The sequence below is a fragment of the Anas acuta genome, chromosome 1 (assembly GCF_963932015.1).
Source record: "Anas acuta chromosome 1, bAnaAcu1.1, whole genome shotgun sequence".
NCBI lineage: Eukaryota > Metazoa > Chordata > Aves > Anseriformes > Anatidae > Anas > Anas acuta.
The window spans coordinates 116,486,341-116,504,342 of NC_088979.1; the positions used below are offsets into that span (position 1 = coordinate 116,486,341).

At 40.2% G+C, this 18,002-nt stretch overlaps 2 protein-coding genes across 6 annotated transcripts in view; both read left to right on the forward strand.

The window, feature by feature from the left end:
- The window catches only part of TOMM70 (translocase of outer mitochondrial membrane 70), a 286,607-nt gene that overhangs the window by 154,844 nt on the left and 113,761 nt on the right, over positions 1–18,002 (forward strand). The gene's annotated exons all lie outside the window — the stretch shown is intronic.
- The window catches only part of CMSS1 (cms1 ribosomal small subunit homolog), a 231,255-nt gene that overhangs the window by 85,663 nt on the left and 127,590 nt on the right, over positions 1–18,002 (forward strand). Inside the window, exon 1 of one of the 3 annotated variants that reach the window (XM_068695948.1) lies at positions 16,407–16,479. The exons of the other annotated variants lie outside the window; for them this stretch is intronic. Coding sequence (XP_068552049.1) covers positions 16,422–16,479 — 58 coding nt within the window. The 5' untranslated portion in view covers positions 16,407–16,421. Of the gene's footprint in view, positions 1–16,406; positions 16,480–18,002 lie in introns of those variants that run through there. 3 annotated transcript variants of the gene reach the window in all.

Consider the following 18,002-nt stretch of genomic DNA (forward strand, 5'->3'; position numbering starts at 1 on the left):
TTTGAACCTGTGCTGCTGGCTCCTTGATCAGGTAGATCAGTCTTTATTGCCCTGACAAAAGGCACTCAGTGCCTGAGAAGGCCAGCTGGCCTGCCGAGGAGGTCACCCTCCTGTGGAGACAGTGCCTTTGCAAAATATCCAAGTTGATTTTTCTTTTCTTGTAGAGCAGTCATTACCTGCGCTCCACTTGTGTTCTGTTCTGGCCTTTCTGAATGCCGGTGTCTACTATTAAACCTGCTGATGCAAATATTTATCAGATTTAACAGTTAACATGAATGATTTAAGATTGGAGTGGCCTACTAAACGTATGGCTTAAAGCATACTAAGTGTACGCATACTAAGTTTGTGCTTTAAGCGCTTTTTAATTATTATTTGAATGTACCTGACAAAAGAGGCACAAACACCCTGGTATTAGTGGGCTGCCTTATTAGCATGCTAGCTCTCTGTTGATTTATTTAAGCTTTCCTACTGCCTGTACATTGACTGGCATTCTTACTGTCTAAAGCATTATCTTTTTGCATAATGATGTTAGTACTAATGAGGTGGTCACGGGATGTAGCAATAACAGATTTGGAGGAAGGTGGAATATTTCTTATTTGCTCAATTGATTTTAATATCAGTTTGGATTAGTGCCTGATGTAAAAGAGACAAGAAGCCAAATACCCATTCTTTCTGAGTTCTGAATTAGAAGCTGTCGTACATGAAGCTGTCTGCATGTTATCTGATGCTAATGCAATTTTCTGCACATGAAATCTGTAACTTCATATACACTGCATAAACACACACATAGAAGAACCACACAAGGTGAGAATTAGGGCTTTCTTTGAGTAAAGACACAAGAGTAGTCATCTTATCATCGTGCATTAATTTGCATCTTGGTCATGAGCAAAGAAAATCAATTCAGAACAATAGGCTCTTGGTCCTTGTGCTTTATCAATTTAAGCAGTTCTTTTTCTGCTATGCTACTTTCATTTTCCTATAAAAGAAAGGAAGTTAAGTACTTTTCAGTAAGCTGATAAGAAGATGCATTTGCTAAACAGCTTTAATAAATAAATTTACCGGTCAATCTTTTCTGTGTCTTTGTCTAAAGCTTATTTTAGTTTGAGTGAGTGGGAGTATTTTTCATAGTGATTTTGAGTCTGTTTTTCTTTTATTTTTTCTTTTAAATACTGGTGGACATGCTATGCTGTTAACCAAGCTTACGATAAAAAGGGGCTACAGTGATTTGGTACATTGGGCCATCAGTACCACACTAATTCTAGGCCTGGGATACCAAAGCTGTGTTGGTACTGCTCTAAGTGGCATAGCACAGACAACCAGCTTAGATGGAAGGGGTATACAAGAAAGGTAGCTTGCAAAAAAGGGATAAGGAATTGTCCCTGTTTGTAGTAGCAGTTGTGTAGTTCATGAACAGAATTTCTGTGGTTTCTCCTGGAGTATGGACTGTGGCATTTTGTGGCAAACTTCTGTAGAGGAGCTAATTTAAGATCTGTTTCTTTGTACCACCGAGAAGGATGGCAATGTAAGATACCTTTAGAAAGAAGTCAATAACTGCTAAGAACGAAGAAAGCAGATGATAAGATATGGTGGAGCCAGCATGCCTTGCATCTATGATCTGGATCGATTGATACACAGCAGGGCTTGTTGCTGTGTGACCAGAAGAAACAAGGATGCTTATCAGCATTTTTGTATGATGTCTATGATCTATATATGTATATGATGGGGGTATGATCTGGTTGTATCAAAATAAAAGAAGATTGAAAGGGACCACCCCAATCTCAGAGTCACATCTGACATCACAAACAAGCATGCAGTGGATATTTAATTCAGGTGAGTCCCTGGACTGGACCACAGAACTGTGCTTGTACTTTGTGCACCATAGGACACTGGCTGACAAACCAAGCTTTTAGCTGTGTTTTTTGACCTTTACTGCCTGTAAGTGTGCTCATGGAAGCATGAGGTCTGTGTTCTGCAGTACTGTGTTTTGAGTCATGCTACGAGGTGTCTGTTTTACTGAAGATTTTGCAGCAGTATCTTGATTGAAGTTGCAAGATGATGACTCTGAGGCTTGCCAGATTCAGTGCAGCTTGGTAGACTGGTCCCAGTTTTAAAATGGAGCAAGGGTGGCTTACGTTAAAACATGCTGGTACATCAAATTACTGCAGGTAGCATACTCAGCAAAGTTTGTATCTATTCTTAGTGTTCATGTTTTCGTTCTCTTTATAGTTTTTTTCTTGTTCTGTTTTCTAAAGAGCTTTGTGCATATAAAGGAGACATTTTCTTTTCCTTAGCGATGAGCAAGTAATCTGAGGGATCAAAATATACTTTCCTGAAGAGCCAGATGAATAAATGACCAAATGTTTCTATGATGTTAACTTGGTCTCCACCCTCTCAATCATATTCTGAAGGAGATGAAACTGCATTTGTCTCTTTGGCAGCAGTGAACAAGCAGGTGGTTCAGAAATCCCTGCACTTTTGTGGGAAAGACTGAAATATCCTTCAAAGATGACTTCACCACAGACACCGTAGGGTTTTAAGAGGCATCCATTATTTTTCCATCTATTTTTCCCTTTAGTATTTTCTCTTTAGTTAGTGATTGACTTATGAGCTAAGAAAATCCCTCACAGGACCAAATCTTCTCTTAATCCCAGGGTAAGGATCCTGAATGGTTGAGAACTTGATGTTTCTTCCAAAAATCCGTGACTAAGTAAGGAATTATGTCTTTCTGTTTTAAAACATCTCTTAAAGGGATATGACAATGCTTTTGATTTGATGAAATACACAGCCCCCTGCCAGCAGGCTGTCCTTCAGATGGAGTTGAGATGCTATTGCTCAGTATGCCAGTGTAATGGGAGAGCACAAAAACACGTAGTCTCTTCTGGAAAGAGGCATGGAGCCCTCTGTCCATCACTGTGAATGTGCTTTTGGGCAAGAAAAGGGTGTTCTCACCTTAGGTACAGGGTTACAGGGCATTTCTTCCATTCCCATGTAGAACAGCTTCTGTGAAGCATCGTGTTCAACTTGGTGCCTCACATACCTGCCTATGGAGAAATGAATCCACTGTCCCTCTTCTTTTGCTTTCTTCTGTGGTTGTGTACCAGGTAGGCAGTGTGCAGGCACAGGACGGGGATTTTGGCAAGCGTCCACATCCTGTCCTCTGCCAGAGAAAGCAGCAGGTTTGTCTTGTCCTCTTTCTGTAGTCCGGTTTTGGCCTGTGGGCCAGCAGCTGATCCATGCTCAGCAACAGGAAGAGATGAAAACCTTGTCTTATTAATTAGAATCCCAGGATTTGGCCATCTCACGGGATCATTCAGCCTTTTCTTGAACTGATGCCTTCTGACAGAATGTGTTTCTCAGTTGTTAGGACTTTCAACCTTCCCAAGTGGAGAATGCTGTGCTTTGTGGTACTTTGGCACCACTTCCACAAATACAGCCCTTCCTTTTGGGCAGGCTGCTTCAGCATTTTCCTTGAAAACCATTTACAGTGGCCTCTGTCCAGAAGCACGTTCTGTTGTACCACGGCTGATTATCTCATCGGGCTGTGCTCTTATTCACAGTAGACTCTTGTGCTGTTTTGGTACATAGGCTGGGCAATGGATGAGAAGAGACTTCTTTCCCTGAATGAGTACGTCACCCAGAGACTCTGGAATAAGTGTTCCCATCTTGGCATGGAAACTGCAAGATTAAACTGTTTATCTGGGAAAACTGGTGCAGGAGTGCTTACCTGCTTAGCCTGATCCATCCGTTGGCATGCAGTCACAGGGAGTCAAGTGAGAGCAATACAGAACAGAAGTCTGTTTCCCTGTCCTGGGTTCTTTTCAACTCTTGGTCTTTGAAGACCTCATGAGTCCTGCAGGAACAATGCTGTCATTGTTCAGAAGAGGAATTACTTGGATGGGAGGAAAATCTGGACTTGACAGAGGATGTAAACACTCCTAGACAGGAAAACTGCATGGGTGAGAGTTGGGTGTCATTTTTGTGGTGGTCATGGTTTGTGCTCTTCTGCCCATGAGTCAGGTTTCTTGTCCCCTGGAGACAGGCAGCCTGTTCTTAGGCAACGTGATGCCTTTTGAAGCATATTAGAGAATTGTCATGTTACGCTGCTGATGGTGAAGGTGTTGTGAAACTTCCACCATCTGTTGTCTCCTCCTCCCCATTCCCCTGCTGTAGCATTTTGCACATATGTAATGACTGTGGTTAGCGAATATTTTCCAAAGTCCATTTTGTGTAGGAGATCTGTACAGTATTAGTCTTCTTCAGAAGGACTGGAGTTTGGGAAGTTTTTACTGGGTCCTTACGATGAGCCCATCTATGTCAGTTGTCTGTCATTTTAGTATTGGTGTGTGATTTTGTGATTCAGGTCTTCCAGGTCATGTTTACAATGGTGAAAATTCCCAGGGTAACTTGAGCTTCTTGCTGGTTGACACCACGTTGATGGTAGTCTTAGAAAACTACAGTATATGTATCACGTACACATACCCAGTTTATGTACTAAGTAGGTTAGTGGATTTGTTAGAAGTGATTTATCTTCTCAGTGAGGTGCTCCACGTGCCACAAGAGCAGAATGTGAATTTTGGTTTTAGGGGGAGGATGACTGGAGTTGTATGTGCACCCTATCTTGAACATGCTGCTGCAGTGAGACAGCTCTAGGATAATCCCATGCTTTCATGGGTTCAAAAGTTTGAGGAGGAATCATAATTAAAAGTAAAATAGCTGGAATTTCTTTAACTTTCTGCTTCTGGGAATTGAGGGTTGAGGGGATTTTTATGCAATCACACTGAAGTGTTTCTGAAAGATTACCATGGGGGGCTTTTTCTCTGTTTGCTTCGGTTTTATTTTTAATTTTTCTTTGTAAAGTAAAATGTTTAACTCTTTAATTTAGTTACACCCTGAAAATAGAATCTGTATGAAGATTAGTGCAAGAGAGATTTTTGATGCATGTGACAAAATGTTACTATAACATGAGGTTCAAAGTGTTTGACATGGCAAATTGCACAACGCCGTATTATGTTTGTCAATTAAAAACGTGAATCTTGCGAATGTCTGTTTTGACAGTTTTATTAATATAGTACACTGAAATAAAATTCAGCTGTTCCAATTTTAACTAAATGAATTTGCTTTCCAAGCGTAGAATTTCCTCACTTTTTATGAACATAAAAACCAGTTAACATTATTTAATACAGTGATTGTGGCTTAATACTTAATATTCAGCTGCTGTAATTTTGGCTCCAGTGTATAATTATTCTGTAATTACAGCATTAGCCAAAGTGAAAATTGGAAATAGTGCTACATGAAAAGAAAACGTTCCTATCTTAGTTATTTTTTATCTATCTCATCCTTTTTCCTACATATCCTGAAATTAGCTGGACTGTAGTTATTTATACAGCAAGAAATTTCAGCTCCAATTTAGCTTAAGTACTGCAGTATACATAACAAAGTGTATTAAAAAAAAAAAAAAGCGGGGGGTAGAAAGCAAACAAAGAATGAAGAAAGTGAAGAGGTATTAATGGAGCTGTTTTCTATAGATCTGTATCTTAGGTTATCTACATACCCTTAGTGTTAACAGACCTGCTTCCCTCTTCTTTCCCTTTGCTTTTCTCCCAGTTCCCCACCTTCTCTGGGGTGGGCCACCAGAACAACCCCACGTTCCTGCTGCATCCTCTGCCGTTTGCAAATTTGCAGCTTTCCATGCTCCCAGGAGAGCACTGAGGCGAAGGCAGCAGCTGCTGTGGCTGATGCTGAACCCCACATCTCATGTTTTCCGCAGGGGCAGTCTCTTTCTGCAGGCCCCACTTTTCCTGACTTTGCAGAAGTGTCATTCATTGTCTTTCTGCTCTCTGGCTTGATTGGAATTGGTGGTAGTTGAGAAGGGACTCCTGGATAGACCAAGTGCGTGGCCCCATTGCCACAGAGAAACAAGATCTATGGCTCTGGGTTTTGCTGTCCCCATTCCTGCTAGGCGTTTACTAAATGAAATTCTTGCATCTCTGATTTTTGCGATTAACTTCCCCTGCACATAATCACGTGTGTGTGCAAATACGACTTCAGTGGCCAGTACAGTTTCTGTAAGATGGTCCTTCCTTTCTCTGGAAAGAAGTGCTTGTGACAAACCATGTTCTTGTGTGCCCTGAATGTGCTGGTAGTGTGGTGTAAAGACATTTTAAAAGCAGCCTATAATCACAACTCTCCAAACAGAGCCTAATTGAAGAAATACAGTGTAATGGTATAGTGTAATGGTATTATTAGCTATAATAGCTGTGGGCAACAGAGGAGGAATAAACTAATGCTATTTCTTGTATTTCAGTGTATGTCTGTGTGCGTTTGTTTATATACACGTTTAACATTTTAAAGAATTGTGTACTTGGTGCATGTCTGTAATTCTCTCTATGCTTGGTGCTTGTGGCAAACACAGAATAAGCTGTCATTATAAGCAAAAAGCAGTAAACAGAGCTAAAGCACTTCGCACATGTTATCAGCAATAGAAGTAGAAGTTGGCATAAGCAGCAATTATCCAGTGTGTATCATCTAGTGTAAGTTAACTTGTTACTCCTTAGTAACTGGTTCAGGTATCCAAGAGCCTAACTTGGCCTCACGGCCATCTCTGTTTCCATCTTACTCTTTTTTGATCTGCTTGGTATTGCATGGAGCGCCATACATCCCTGAGTCGCTAAGTAGACAGCAAAGACCGCAGCGAGGACTACCCGAATAAAAATATTTACCTTCAAAGTGGGTGTATATTAATTTTCTCCAAGGGTGTTTCTGACAAGCATAGCTTTGTTGAGACAGTTCTTTGTGTGGGAGTGTGCTCCTCAGCGTTGCTTTTCTCTACACATGGAAATAAACCACAGACTTTTAAATATCCTGAGAAAAGTTCCTTCAAAGAAAGATCAAAAGTCTTTACTAATGTCTGAGGAAGCTGCGTGGCTGCCTCTCTTGTGAACTCATGTCTATGGAGAGCTGGGTGAGACGATCAGCATCATTCTTCCCTTGTCTTGATCATTTGCAACCTTCTCTGAGAGCAGAAGGCTTGTTCGGAGAGGGATGAGGCGGGGAGATCTACACATGTGCCCCCTAAACTTACCAAGACATGAATAAAATAACTTTTCAAAAAGGAAACTGTTGTTTTTCCCATTGTATTGTGTGGGATGACCCAGTTCAAACAGTTGTCTTTGGCACAGCATGTTCAAGAGTTCTGTATAAGAATTAAATGATGGACATTTTTAATACAGTTTTATCTGCTTTTGTGGCTGCTGAAATTAAGTGAAATGTCCAGATATGGCTTTCAAGGCTTCACAGAAACTGTGTCTTTGATTATTTTTGCTTTTGTTTTGCGTTCAGTTTGGTTTGTCCAAGATTCTCGTCATCTATTTTTGCATCTAAGCAACACAGAACATGTATTAGCCAAACTCTGAAACTTTGTGAACTTTTCCCTAATCTGGAATTCCCTGCCTCTAGACAGCTTTCAGGAAAACTGATAAATTTTTGTTCTTCCCAAGCCAGAGTTTCTCTCTTTTTTTTTTTTTTTCTTTTTTTTTTCTTCTAAGTGCCTGTTTGCCTTCATGAGCTACATCTTTTCTGCTTCAGACAATGGTTTGTGTGCTGTCTGGTAGTGGAAAGCACTTAACTCAGAGAAGCTGTTCAGAATAGCATTTCACTATTCCAAACAGATTTTACTGCTTTTGTCATGCTGGCACCAAGCATCTATGAACAATACTAGGTAGAATTTCAGGCTTGTATCTAAACCTAGGATTTCCAAGTTGTTGGTTTGGGTTGTGTGGGTTTGCGTGTGTTTATTTTTGTTTGTTTGTTTAACTAAGCTTCTTGATAAGTGCCCTGTCAGTGACTATATTCTGCTGCTATCTAGAAATCAGGCAGTAACCTTTAATTGGTTTATCTGAGAAGTGAAGTCACTCAAGTTTCCTTTGCCTGGATTATAAACTATTCTTTTAGCTGCAGGCTGAATTTTCAATGTATATATACTGAAGTTCAGGTCTTTATCATGTTCTCTGATTTGGTACTTTGCGTTCTTATACTTGGAGAAATACTGAGTTTTTCTTTGTATTCTGCAATACAAAAGCAGTGTGATTCCATTTTTTTTCTTATTAATGACAATGCATGTGACAGCAAGCTAACATTTTTCTGAATGAGATAATTTTTAGCTCTGCAAGCAATCTGCTCTGCCATTTTGCCCTTCCAGCTGCAGCTACAAAACTGCAGCACACTAACGGCAGTGGAAGATTGCTTACACCAGGCCCCGCACCCACATTCTTCATATTTAATATCCAAATGACAAATTTGGATAAATTAGGTAAATATCCTAATTTATCCTTTCCCAGGAGTTTAGTGGAAATGACATCTCTCTCACATCTGCAGTCCTCTCCCTGTAACCTTTCTCTGAAAATCAGAAGTCGTTTCCTCTGGAAGACAGGTTTTAGGTTCTGAGTTCAGGTGGCAGAAGGAGTACTGGTGAATGGCACGCGTTTACTCCTTACCTCGGGGCCTGGAGCACAGGCAGACAGTGCCCCGTATTCCCATCATCCTGTTCCACCACTGCTGCCTGCGTGGTGTCACTGAGATTTGTTAGACATGCTGCTACTAGAAGCATCAGTGTCTCAATGCAGGACAACACTATCCAGGTCTTCACCATTGTAATGCTAAATTGTGCTGTCTTTTACCTGTTGGGGTTTTTTTTGTGGTTTGTTTTTTTTTCACTGCTAAATGCTGTTTCAGTTGATTTAAAAACAATGCTGAAACAATGTAGCCACCAGATAGCATCATGTTTTGTTATTTTCAGCTTACGGAATGGTTTAATACATGAATTTTCAAAAACGTATTGGAGTTGATGTGTCTTGGTTGACTAGCTTAAAATGCATCCCTTTTATCCCATGGAGAAAGTGAACTTTCTGATCACGACTACCTGAGTATTATCGTGACTCTCATTGTGTTGGAGGATCTGGACAACTGTTGCATGATTTTTAGGAGAGCAGCCTAGGGTTGCAGGGTACCGCAGCTCCCAAAAAGTTGTGAAAATGCTTGCATTTAGTGGAAGTAGAAGTAATTTAGTAAGTTTTGAATCAAAATATCTTTTTATAACGGGAATTTTGATTTGTGCTTCTTGTTCTTTTGGATACTTTTGCTTTCTTTGGCTTTTACTGTTCTTTTGTTCTTATTTATTGTGGTCCTACCTGCTGATTTTATGGCAGCAGGTTGTTTTTTTTTTTTAATTATCTGTTGCATCTTCCCCTCTATATAACAGAACACAAAGAAATTTGACCTTCCGGCTAGACTCTCAAGTCAGCTTTGTAGTTGGGTTTTAATTTTTGAAGACTATGTTTCATTGAGTTTGATACTGCCTTAAGTAAGCCAAAGTAAAATAATGACTTTGAGTGATGGCTCATATATATTTTTATATTCTTAATATTGGTGACTACGTGCATTTGCCAGGAAAAAGTGAAAAGCACAGAGTTTGAAAAGTAACTGTACACAGTGAAATTAATTTTTGTATGTGTTCAGATTACAGGTTTTACTAGCCATGACATTCATTATTATTTATTGTAATGGCTCACGGTTTTGGACATTCAGCTCCCATAGGAATATGCCCCACTCTGATGACGCAACCTTGGAAAATGCAATAAAAATGCACTGGAAACCGCAGCTTTCTAATAGGAAGTTTCTTAAAAGTAGTAAAGTTAAATTGCCTCCTCATAGAAAAAAAAGGAAGCGGAATAGAGTTCGGTAAGTGAGGTAGATGTACCTACCTCCTGTGTGTCCCTAACTACTTCTTTCTTTTCCCCCTTCCCCCCTCATTGGAAATTTTGTCTCGAGGCCATCATCTGTGCTTCGGCATGGGGCAGATGGAGAAAACTTATATATTCCTTTCATGGCTACATAAGGACCCCACAATTTTGCTACACGAGCTTTGTACTCCAAAGGAGAATGTTCTTGATTTGTGGCCACAGCTGGGCCTTCCCCCTGGTTTTGATTACACTGGAGCTGAGCCCTCTGGGGAGGGGGAAAGGACAGGGCATGCTTGAGAGATGCTGTAGAGCACATACTGGCCTTTGTTCCTTCCTCTGTTTTTCCATCCGTTCAAATAAAATATGGCTGTGGCCAGTTTCTGGCCCGGTGACCAGTGAGGGATGAGGAAAGGGATTTCTCAGACGTGAAGGGATGTGTGCACGTGGGCATTTTACAAGGTTGTGGTATATTTGGGGGATGAGGGGATTCTGAGGTCTGGGTGCCTTCTCCTGCATGTCCCTGTAAAGGCCATTCAGAAAAGCACCACTGAAAATACCTGGGTATCTTTTTGGAAGTATGGTAATCAAAATCAGCAGAAAAACAAAGTCTTGATATCCATGTCATCTGCTGGGCTGGCGTTCTGTTCCCTTCGTGTTGGTACCAGAGGGGCCTGCAGAAATCTCGCCTACCTGTCTCTGGGGTGACCCCTGACAAACTGGGGTGGAAATGGACGGAGGCAAGGTAGGAAGCAAGGGCTGCAAAGAGGACTTTCTGCTGACGGTGTTCAGCGTTGCAGAGAGACTGGAAGGAAGCTTTCCCTGCACAGTGTGCATCATTAATGGGTTGAGCTACTAGCAAAGTCCCTCTGGAGTCACTTGTTTTGGTCTCGGCAGCAGTCATGTTAAGTTCTTTGTGATATCTTCCTGGCAGCTGAGGACAGGTCTGCAGTTTTTTAGGTGTGTTAAGGAAGGCATGAGCAGGTGACTGTAAATATTTGCATTTACATGCCAGTCTTTCCTAGCGAAGCAATGAGTCACATCCTGCAGGCACAGAGGGCCTCCTAAGAGCTGCTGCTTAGTAAGACAAGACTTCACTGAAATTATTTTATCTGAAGCTAATATTTAGCTCCTGAGAGTGCCATGCCTCTTCTGCACATAAACAGAATATTTGTTATAAGTTATGTCAGCAAATGAATGCCACTTCTGTAAGTACCTATGTACCACATCTGAACATAGCCTCCTTAATCTGTGTTATACAGGAATACATCTGTCTCCTAGACATATATGAAAAAGACACCTCCTAGTTAAACTTCTAACTTCTAAGTTTGCTTGTGAACATTTGCTTAGCACTAAAAAAAGGTAAAATCTAAGCAGCCCTAGTTGATTTCTGAATGAGTTGTAAAGGAGTCATTTAAGCACACAGCAGGTGTGTGCATTGTGATCATCCATGCCCACACATTGATAGTATTTATGTTCTTTCTTTAAGAGGATAATTTTTCTTAGCCCTCTATTCCAAACAGTTCTGTTTGGAGTGAACGAACAAGAATTTAAGAAGTGTTAACAATAGAGTGGATTTACTCTGATTAAAATATTACACTGAACAGCAAGTTGTGCCTGTACATGCAAGTAATTCTGGCTGAAAAATGATCACGGATCCTAAGGCTGCTCTGACACCAAAACGTTGCATTTTCTGCTCAAATAAACCCATGGAGTTGAAATGAAGAAAAGGCTTTTAAATGAAAGGCTAAAGAATCTGTCTTATGTCATTCATACCCAATACCCAACCAGCATCAGAGTGAAAATGGTGATCATGGTGAAATTCTGCAAGCTGCCCTTGTGCAGGTTGGCCTGTTAAAGGCCATGGGGCTGCGTGTTTAGGATTGGATTATGGGGGGGAGAAGGAAGAGGGTGTGTGAAGAAATGCATATATATGGTTAAAAAAAAAAGTAGATTGTGGCTCATAACACTGGTATAACACTGGTGTTAATAATGTCACTAATACCATTTTATCATACGCATTTATCTTTATTTTCTCACCTTACATGAGCTTAGGATAAAGTATGTAGGTTTATCCTCAGAGCCTTTTCATGATGAGATTGTTTTTGTCATAATTTCAGTTTCTTGCAAATCGGGGCTGCAGACGTGAGTCTTGCCCAGCTATGTAAGATTGTTTATTTACTTACTCTCAGAATCTGTATGGCTCCAAGCAAATGCTTCAGTGGTAAATGGCAGTGCTTAAGCATCAGGATTTGTTTCAGGAAATTTAATTAAAGTGGAATAGTTTAAAGTTGCTTTTCTACTAATAAGATGAAAGAAATGACTTTTGCTGTCCATCGAGAGAGTTAAGTAAAATCTTCAGGGTTTGGGGGGGGATAAAATGAAAATAGCTTTTGGGAAATGCGTGTTCTAGTTTTAGTGCTGTCTTATCAGTATTTGAAGAATGATATGTGCATCTTGTTAATGTCTTCTTAGAGCCTAGACACGGTTCCTAAATTCCTCTGAAAAAAAAAATGACAAGAGTGATTACTTCATTCAAAAACCTGGTCATCTTTACCTTACCACATCCGCATTTTGGATTTCAAAATGAAATTGTTGGTAAGAGGCTATTGTAGTGCATTGCATCTGACATTCTTGTGGCGTTCCTCATATATCCATTAAATCTACAGTATCCCATTTGATGTCCTTTATGTTGTGTGATCAACAGGATTTGTCAGAGACGTGGGGTTTTAAGGATCTGGACTAGATATAATTCAATTTAGCAAGTTGAACTTGATCCTAAATGATTACTATTGTTCAGGGCCCGTAAAAATAGTTTGGAGGCTTAGTCAGAACTGCAGTAATAAATGTAGTGTGCAAGCTTTGAAAAAAAATATTAAGAACAGGATCCTGTGAAGTTATACAGGCCACCTGTGCAAGACGTAACCCTGTGGAGATTTAAGGCCGTCTTCCCAAGGGGCTTGTACAATACTTGTCAGAAATGGCTTTGTCGAATTTGTAGCTGCCTTGCGAAGTGTGGTTCCTGGTCATCTGCTCCCCGGCTTGGCAGGTACAACAGAGGCAGCGTTTCGGCTGTCGCCTCATGGCTGGAGCGATGATGCTGGCCAGCCCTGCTCCAGGGGTGTCCCCTGCAGGACGGGCAGCCCCGGCTGGCTCCGAGTTTTCTGCTGTGTGCTGGAGCTCAGAGCATCACTGTACCTGCTGCCCTGGGGGAGCAGGGCTGCCTGGTGGGGAAGCAGAAGGGTGAAGAGGTGGGAGAATCTGTCAGGAGAAGCCCTTGGTAAAAGGCATGTGACAGTTTTGTGAAAGCAGCCACTGATATTGGCATTTCACCTTTGTTTTACAGAAGCTGTGCATGAAGGTATTTTAGGATGAACTGGACAGAGTGTCTGGAAGTCTGTAAATTATGCTGAGCCCTCAGATAAGGCTCCTCTGTACACATATAAATAAATATAGTCATATGAATGCTTACTCCCCTGTGAGGGACAGTTGTGAGGCCCGAGACCATGACACCTTGTAAGAAAGGTTCTTTATCCAAAATCATAGATCTGATTCAAACTAGCACTGGTCAAAACCCAGAGAGCTTTAACAAAGAAATTAAACCAAACCAGAAAGCGTTGTTATGCCTTTGTACAAGCATATTTTGGTGTTATGATTCCCCATTTTCATAAAACGCGAGGTAGCACCAGATTACCTATGCTCTACGTGCTAGGACTGCCAGGCCGCGACTGTTGAAATGGGAAATAAAATGTAGACACAGCACCTGATTTACAACTCAGAAGTCCTGAATGACACACACAAAGTAAATGGAAGTAATTACTCTGTCGTAGCATGATAATCAGGGGACGCTCAGTGATTCGATTTGACACAAATGTCAGTCACAAGATTAAAGCAAAGTCATGTACTTCCTTGCACAGCACACAGATGAACTACATAAGTCAGTGCCACGGGATATCACAAAGGCTGGAGTGTTAGTGGATTCTGTAGGAAAATTCACAGAGAACCAGTTCAGTTGTGATTGCTTAGCAGGATGCTCAGGAGGCAGCTTAAATCACAGGCTAGGAGAAGGATTAGTGATGATGCTCCTGTTGTTCGCCTTGCCCAAGCATTTGCTCTTGGTCCCTGTCTGAAAGGTTTTGAACCTAGTTCATCCTCTTCCTTTTCTTATGCATTTATTCTCTAGTACAGGTGAGTCTCCAGGCTACTCTACCTCCAGTACCTTTTTAAAACTAGGTAGTAAAACACATTTTATTGCAATCTGCTAATTATTTACAGCAGGGAGTGAGGCTAACTTTGCCCGTGCGATACTTTATATATCAGAAGTTACAGCTGTGGCAAGTCATTATTTCCATGAAAAATTGTGATTCATCTTTCCATGAGTCCTCAAGAGATCTCGCAGTGGGAATGAAATTTTAGCTCATGTCACCATTCTGGAAGAAGAAATACTTGAATTACATATGGAGACAGGGCATGATGTTTGTATACATATGGTTTCAGTTGAACAGGGTTGTCTTGAGGAACTTCTATTTGTCTCTGAAGTGTTTTGAGTCAATTTAGCATTTGTTCACTGCTAGCATCAGCATGGCAGCTGTGGAAGAAGAAGGCTAGTTTTGATAAGAAAGGTGTATTTCAGCTTAGCCTTTCAAATACGGCTCAGTCCTAGTCAGGGAAATCAGCTTTTATTGTGACAGAACTCCAGTTATTTGTCCATGATAAGACTGCTGCTGGCGATGCTATTTCTGTCAATGTTTTAACTGATGAATGTATTTCTGCTGTATTATTTTTATCTGTCAGGTAGAAGCCTTGCTTTCTCCTAATAACTTGTAAGAGTAGTCTCTCAGAGATGCTGCTTATGCTGGAAAGGCCTCTTGGGCAAGAGCTACCTACCCCAGCTCTGCCTTGTGCTTTACTGTAGAACCATAAATTGTGGAAAAAGTCACTTGGAGAAGAAGATTTCAGGATCTAGTCCATAATAGATCCAATATATCACAAGTTACTTCACGCTTTGGTTGTGTCCTTGTGTTGAATTTTTTGTTTTTATTTTTCTCCTTGGTTGTCATTTTAATATTCATTATACAAACTCAGCAGGGGAGTTGGAATGGAATTTGGAAATATCTGAAGTCCAAATGTCACAGTTTTATGAAGAGAATAAATATGTTTAATGAACAGCATCTGTATAAACTTGGGGTAACACTGTGCATACTTTGAAGTATTGTATTTCTCATGAAGAGCTGTCTTCTATGAGAATGGCAGTGTGAATGCTGAATCAAAGGACAGTGGTCTAAAAGAGGGCTTTGAAACCCTACCATGATAGGATGCAATACTTGGACCTTCCCCTTAAGAAGTATTTCTCCCCAATAAGAGGTGCAGCATTTCTCCCAAATTGTAGTCTTTCAAGGTTAGGGAGTCAGCATCCTTAAATTTTTTTGCAGCATAAGCCCAGTTGGTGAAGAGTCTTTTTACAGCGTGGAGAGTCATGAGCTTTGTGAAACCGCACAAGTGATGACAGTCAGAGGAGCGCTGTGAGCATGTTTTCAATCGACTTTATCTTCTAGTGTTTCTTCCAGCACACCATGGCTTAGGCAATGCTTGTGGTAAGAGGCAATTAAATTGATGTAAAGACCAGGTTGATTTGACATGTTTTTTAACCAAGTGTTTATTAGTTGAAATAATCTTGGGCGTTTTTTGGCATAATTTATGTTTGAGTCGGAACTTGACTCATTCTCAGAAGCCTGTGTGTATTTGAGCACGTTAAGCTGACATTACCAAGTGGAACTGTGGGAGGCTTTCGGCTTATGTTTATGGAGCATGAGCTGAAGCTCCTACCTTACTGCCTCAAGAGCCACAAAAATGTTAATAGAAATCAGAGATGCAAGAAAAAAATGTATTCCATATAGCCTGTCAACTTGCCAGTGCTGGCTTTTTCCTTGGGTTACTTTCCACTCTTTTGTTCCATCCAGTTTTAGGTATCACAAGGGATGAGACTTCCTCTGCATTACTTTGGAAATTATTTTGCAGCCCTAGTAAGTCTCTGTGAAGCATTTCCTTCAATGCCTCATTTATATTTCCTGGTCCTTAGATTTTCATAACAGACCCTGCACCAAACTGTCAGGGGTTGCCTTCCTGTTAGCTTTGGCAAAATGATTCATGCTTCGTATTTGCTGCTCTCTCTGGTTTTGTTTAACTGAGTGAAACAGTGAAAATTTACGTGCCTCAAATTACAAATCTTTTAAGGCAGGTATTGAGATTCTCTCTGCAGAATGCTGCTGTGAACATTTTAAATCAACCCGCATGATTAAGTGAAGTAGCAGTAGCTGCTAGTATATCTTTTACTGTACTTTCTTTCTTGGGTTTCCTGCACAAAACATCTTTGCTTTGTGTCTCTTACATCTTCCAAGGCCATTTCCTTTATTTCTCTCTCCCTGGCCACTCTCCCCTTTCCTTTAATGCTGAGGTACTTCTGCATAAACCTTACAATAGCCCCATGAAAAGGCCCATTATAACCCACAGATTTTTTTCAGACACTTAAAGTTAGATTAAGATGAAGTCTCTGATTCATTGCTATGTAAAAGCTAAAATTAATCATTTAAACTGCTTGTAAGATTGGACGATTTTTCCCCACTTCATCAAAGTTAATTTGTCCCTGAAGAACGTGTTTTGTGTATCTTAACAGGTAGGTGCCAATGCATGTACAGAACAAAAGACAAAATTGATTTGAGCTGCTGTTGGAGCCTACAGGAGTACGGTAGTTTTTGCAATTGTTTCAAAACCCAAAATGTTTCTGGTCTGTTATTATTGAGTTAGTCTTCTATATTTCATATACATACATAAATATATATATATATATATACACATATATACACACAGTTCATACATATATATGTACATGTATATATGTATTTTCTCTAATCAGTATAGCTCTGAGGAAAAAAAGAGAAAGGGAGTATCAGAAAAACATAAAAAATCAGTATATGTGTTTTCATTTTGTGCTTTTGGAATTTACATATTTTCTTGGTTTCTAAGATTTACTAAGTCTTGTTTGTCCTCTAAAGTGGGATGTATGCTAATAAAAACCACAAGGCATTCGCTTTGTGGGGGGATTCCTACGCTGAAACAACACAGATAAAATTACCAGTGAATGTATAATTCTCAAAAGTTTTTAGGTTTCTGGAGTGAGAAAGGCAGGAAAGTTTTGACCTTTGCATGAGGTATCTGAAATAGTTGCTTCCTAAATTAATTTTTAATACCTGTTCAGAGGTCTGGGCAGGAAGGCGACATCTGACAACAATTTCTGGACAGGAGCTGTTGAAATCTTGTGCTGTCTGAGTCCTGATACTTGCAGGCTCTTCAAGTTTACCTGCGGGCCTTAGTCCTTCACCATCTCATATGCAAAAATAAATCACTCTCAGCTTAGAGGAAAACGGAGTGTGAAAGTCTGAAAATGGACAATTTTGTCCATTTACCTAGAGATAGTATTTTTTGCCTGTTTCTTAGCTGAGCCTTCTCGACTCCTTGTGGCAGAGGTACTGAATGAGGTCAGATGCCAGCAATGCCTGAATACAGGGTTCTTTCTTTTTTTTTTTCTTTTTCTTTCCATAAAACTTATCTCTTTTTTGACAGATTTTTTTTTTTCTGTACATAACAGTATTGACTTAAAATGTATGTAATAAGTAATTTGCAAATCCTTTGTTGGGATTAACAGCTTTGCCTTATCCAAGTCTGTCTGCCTCCTTCTTGTACAAAATAATGTATTTTAGAATCTAAAAAAAAAAAAAAGCCAAAAACAACAACAAAAATACACACCACCTCTATAAATATGTTGCTATGTAATAACTTTGAGCTTAAATGAAATATGCCTTTGCCATCTTGCTAATTGTCCATTGCCCCATAGGCCATTAAGTATAGTATCCTGATACACTGCATGCATCTGGTGGTTTTGTTCATGGCTTTGGAGAAAGAAACACAAAATTCTTTTATCTGAGCTCTGTGACACCAAGCTGGACTTTCAGGCCTTTCCCATTGCATGTCCATAACTGCAGAGTAACCACAGAATCATAGGATTTTATGAAAGACCTACTTTTTGGTAAGAAAAGGAAGGGGACCAGGAATTCTACTGGCGGTGTTAATGCCAATTTGGCATCAACAATTTCTTTAGTTTAGAGTGGCATAACATTTATTGCAGCACATCATAGCACAGTGTTAAGAGGCTGTCATTTGATTCTTGAGCCAGGTGAGGTGGTTGGAAATTGCTTTCTTTCACCTTTGTGT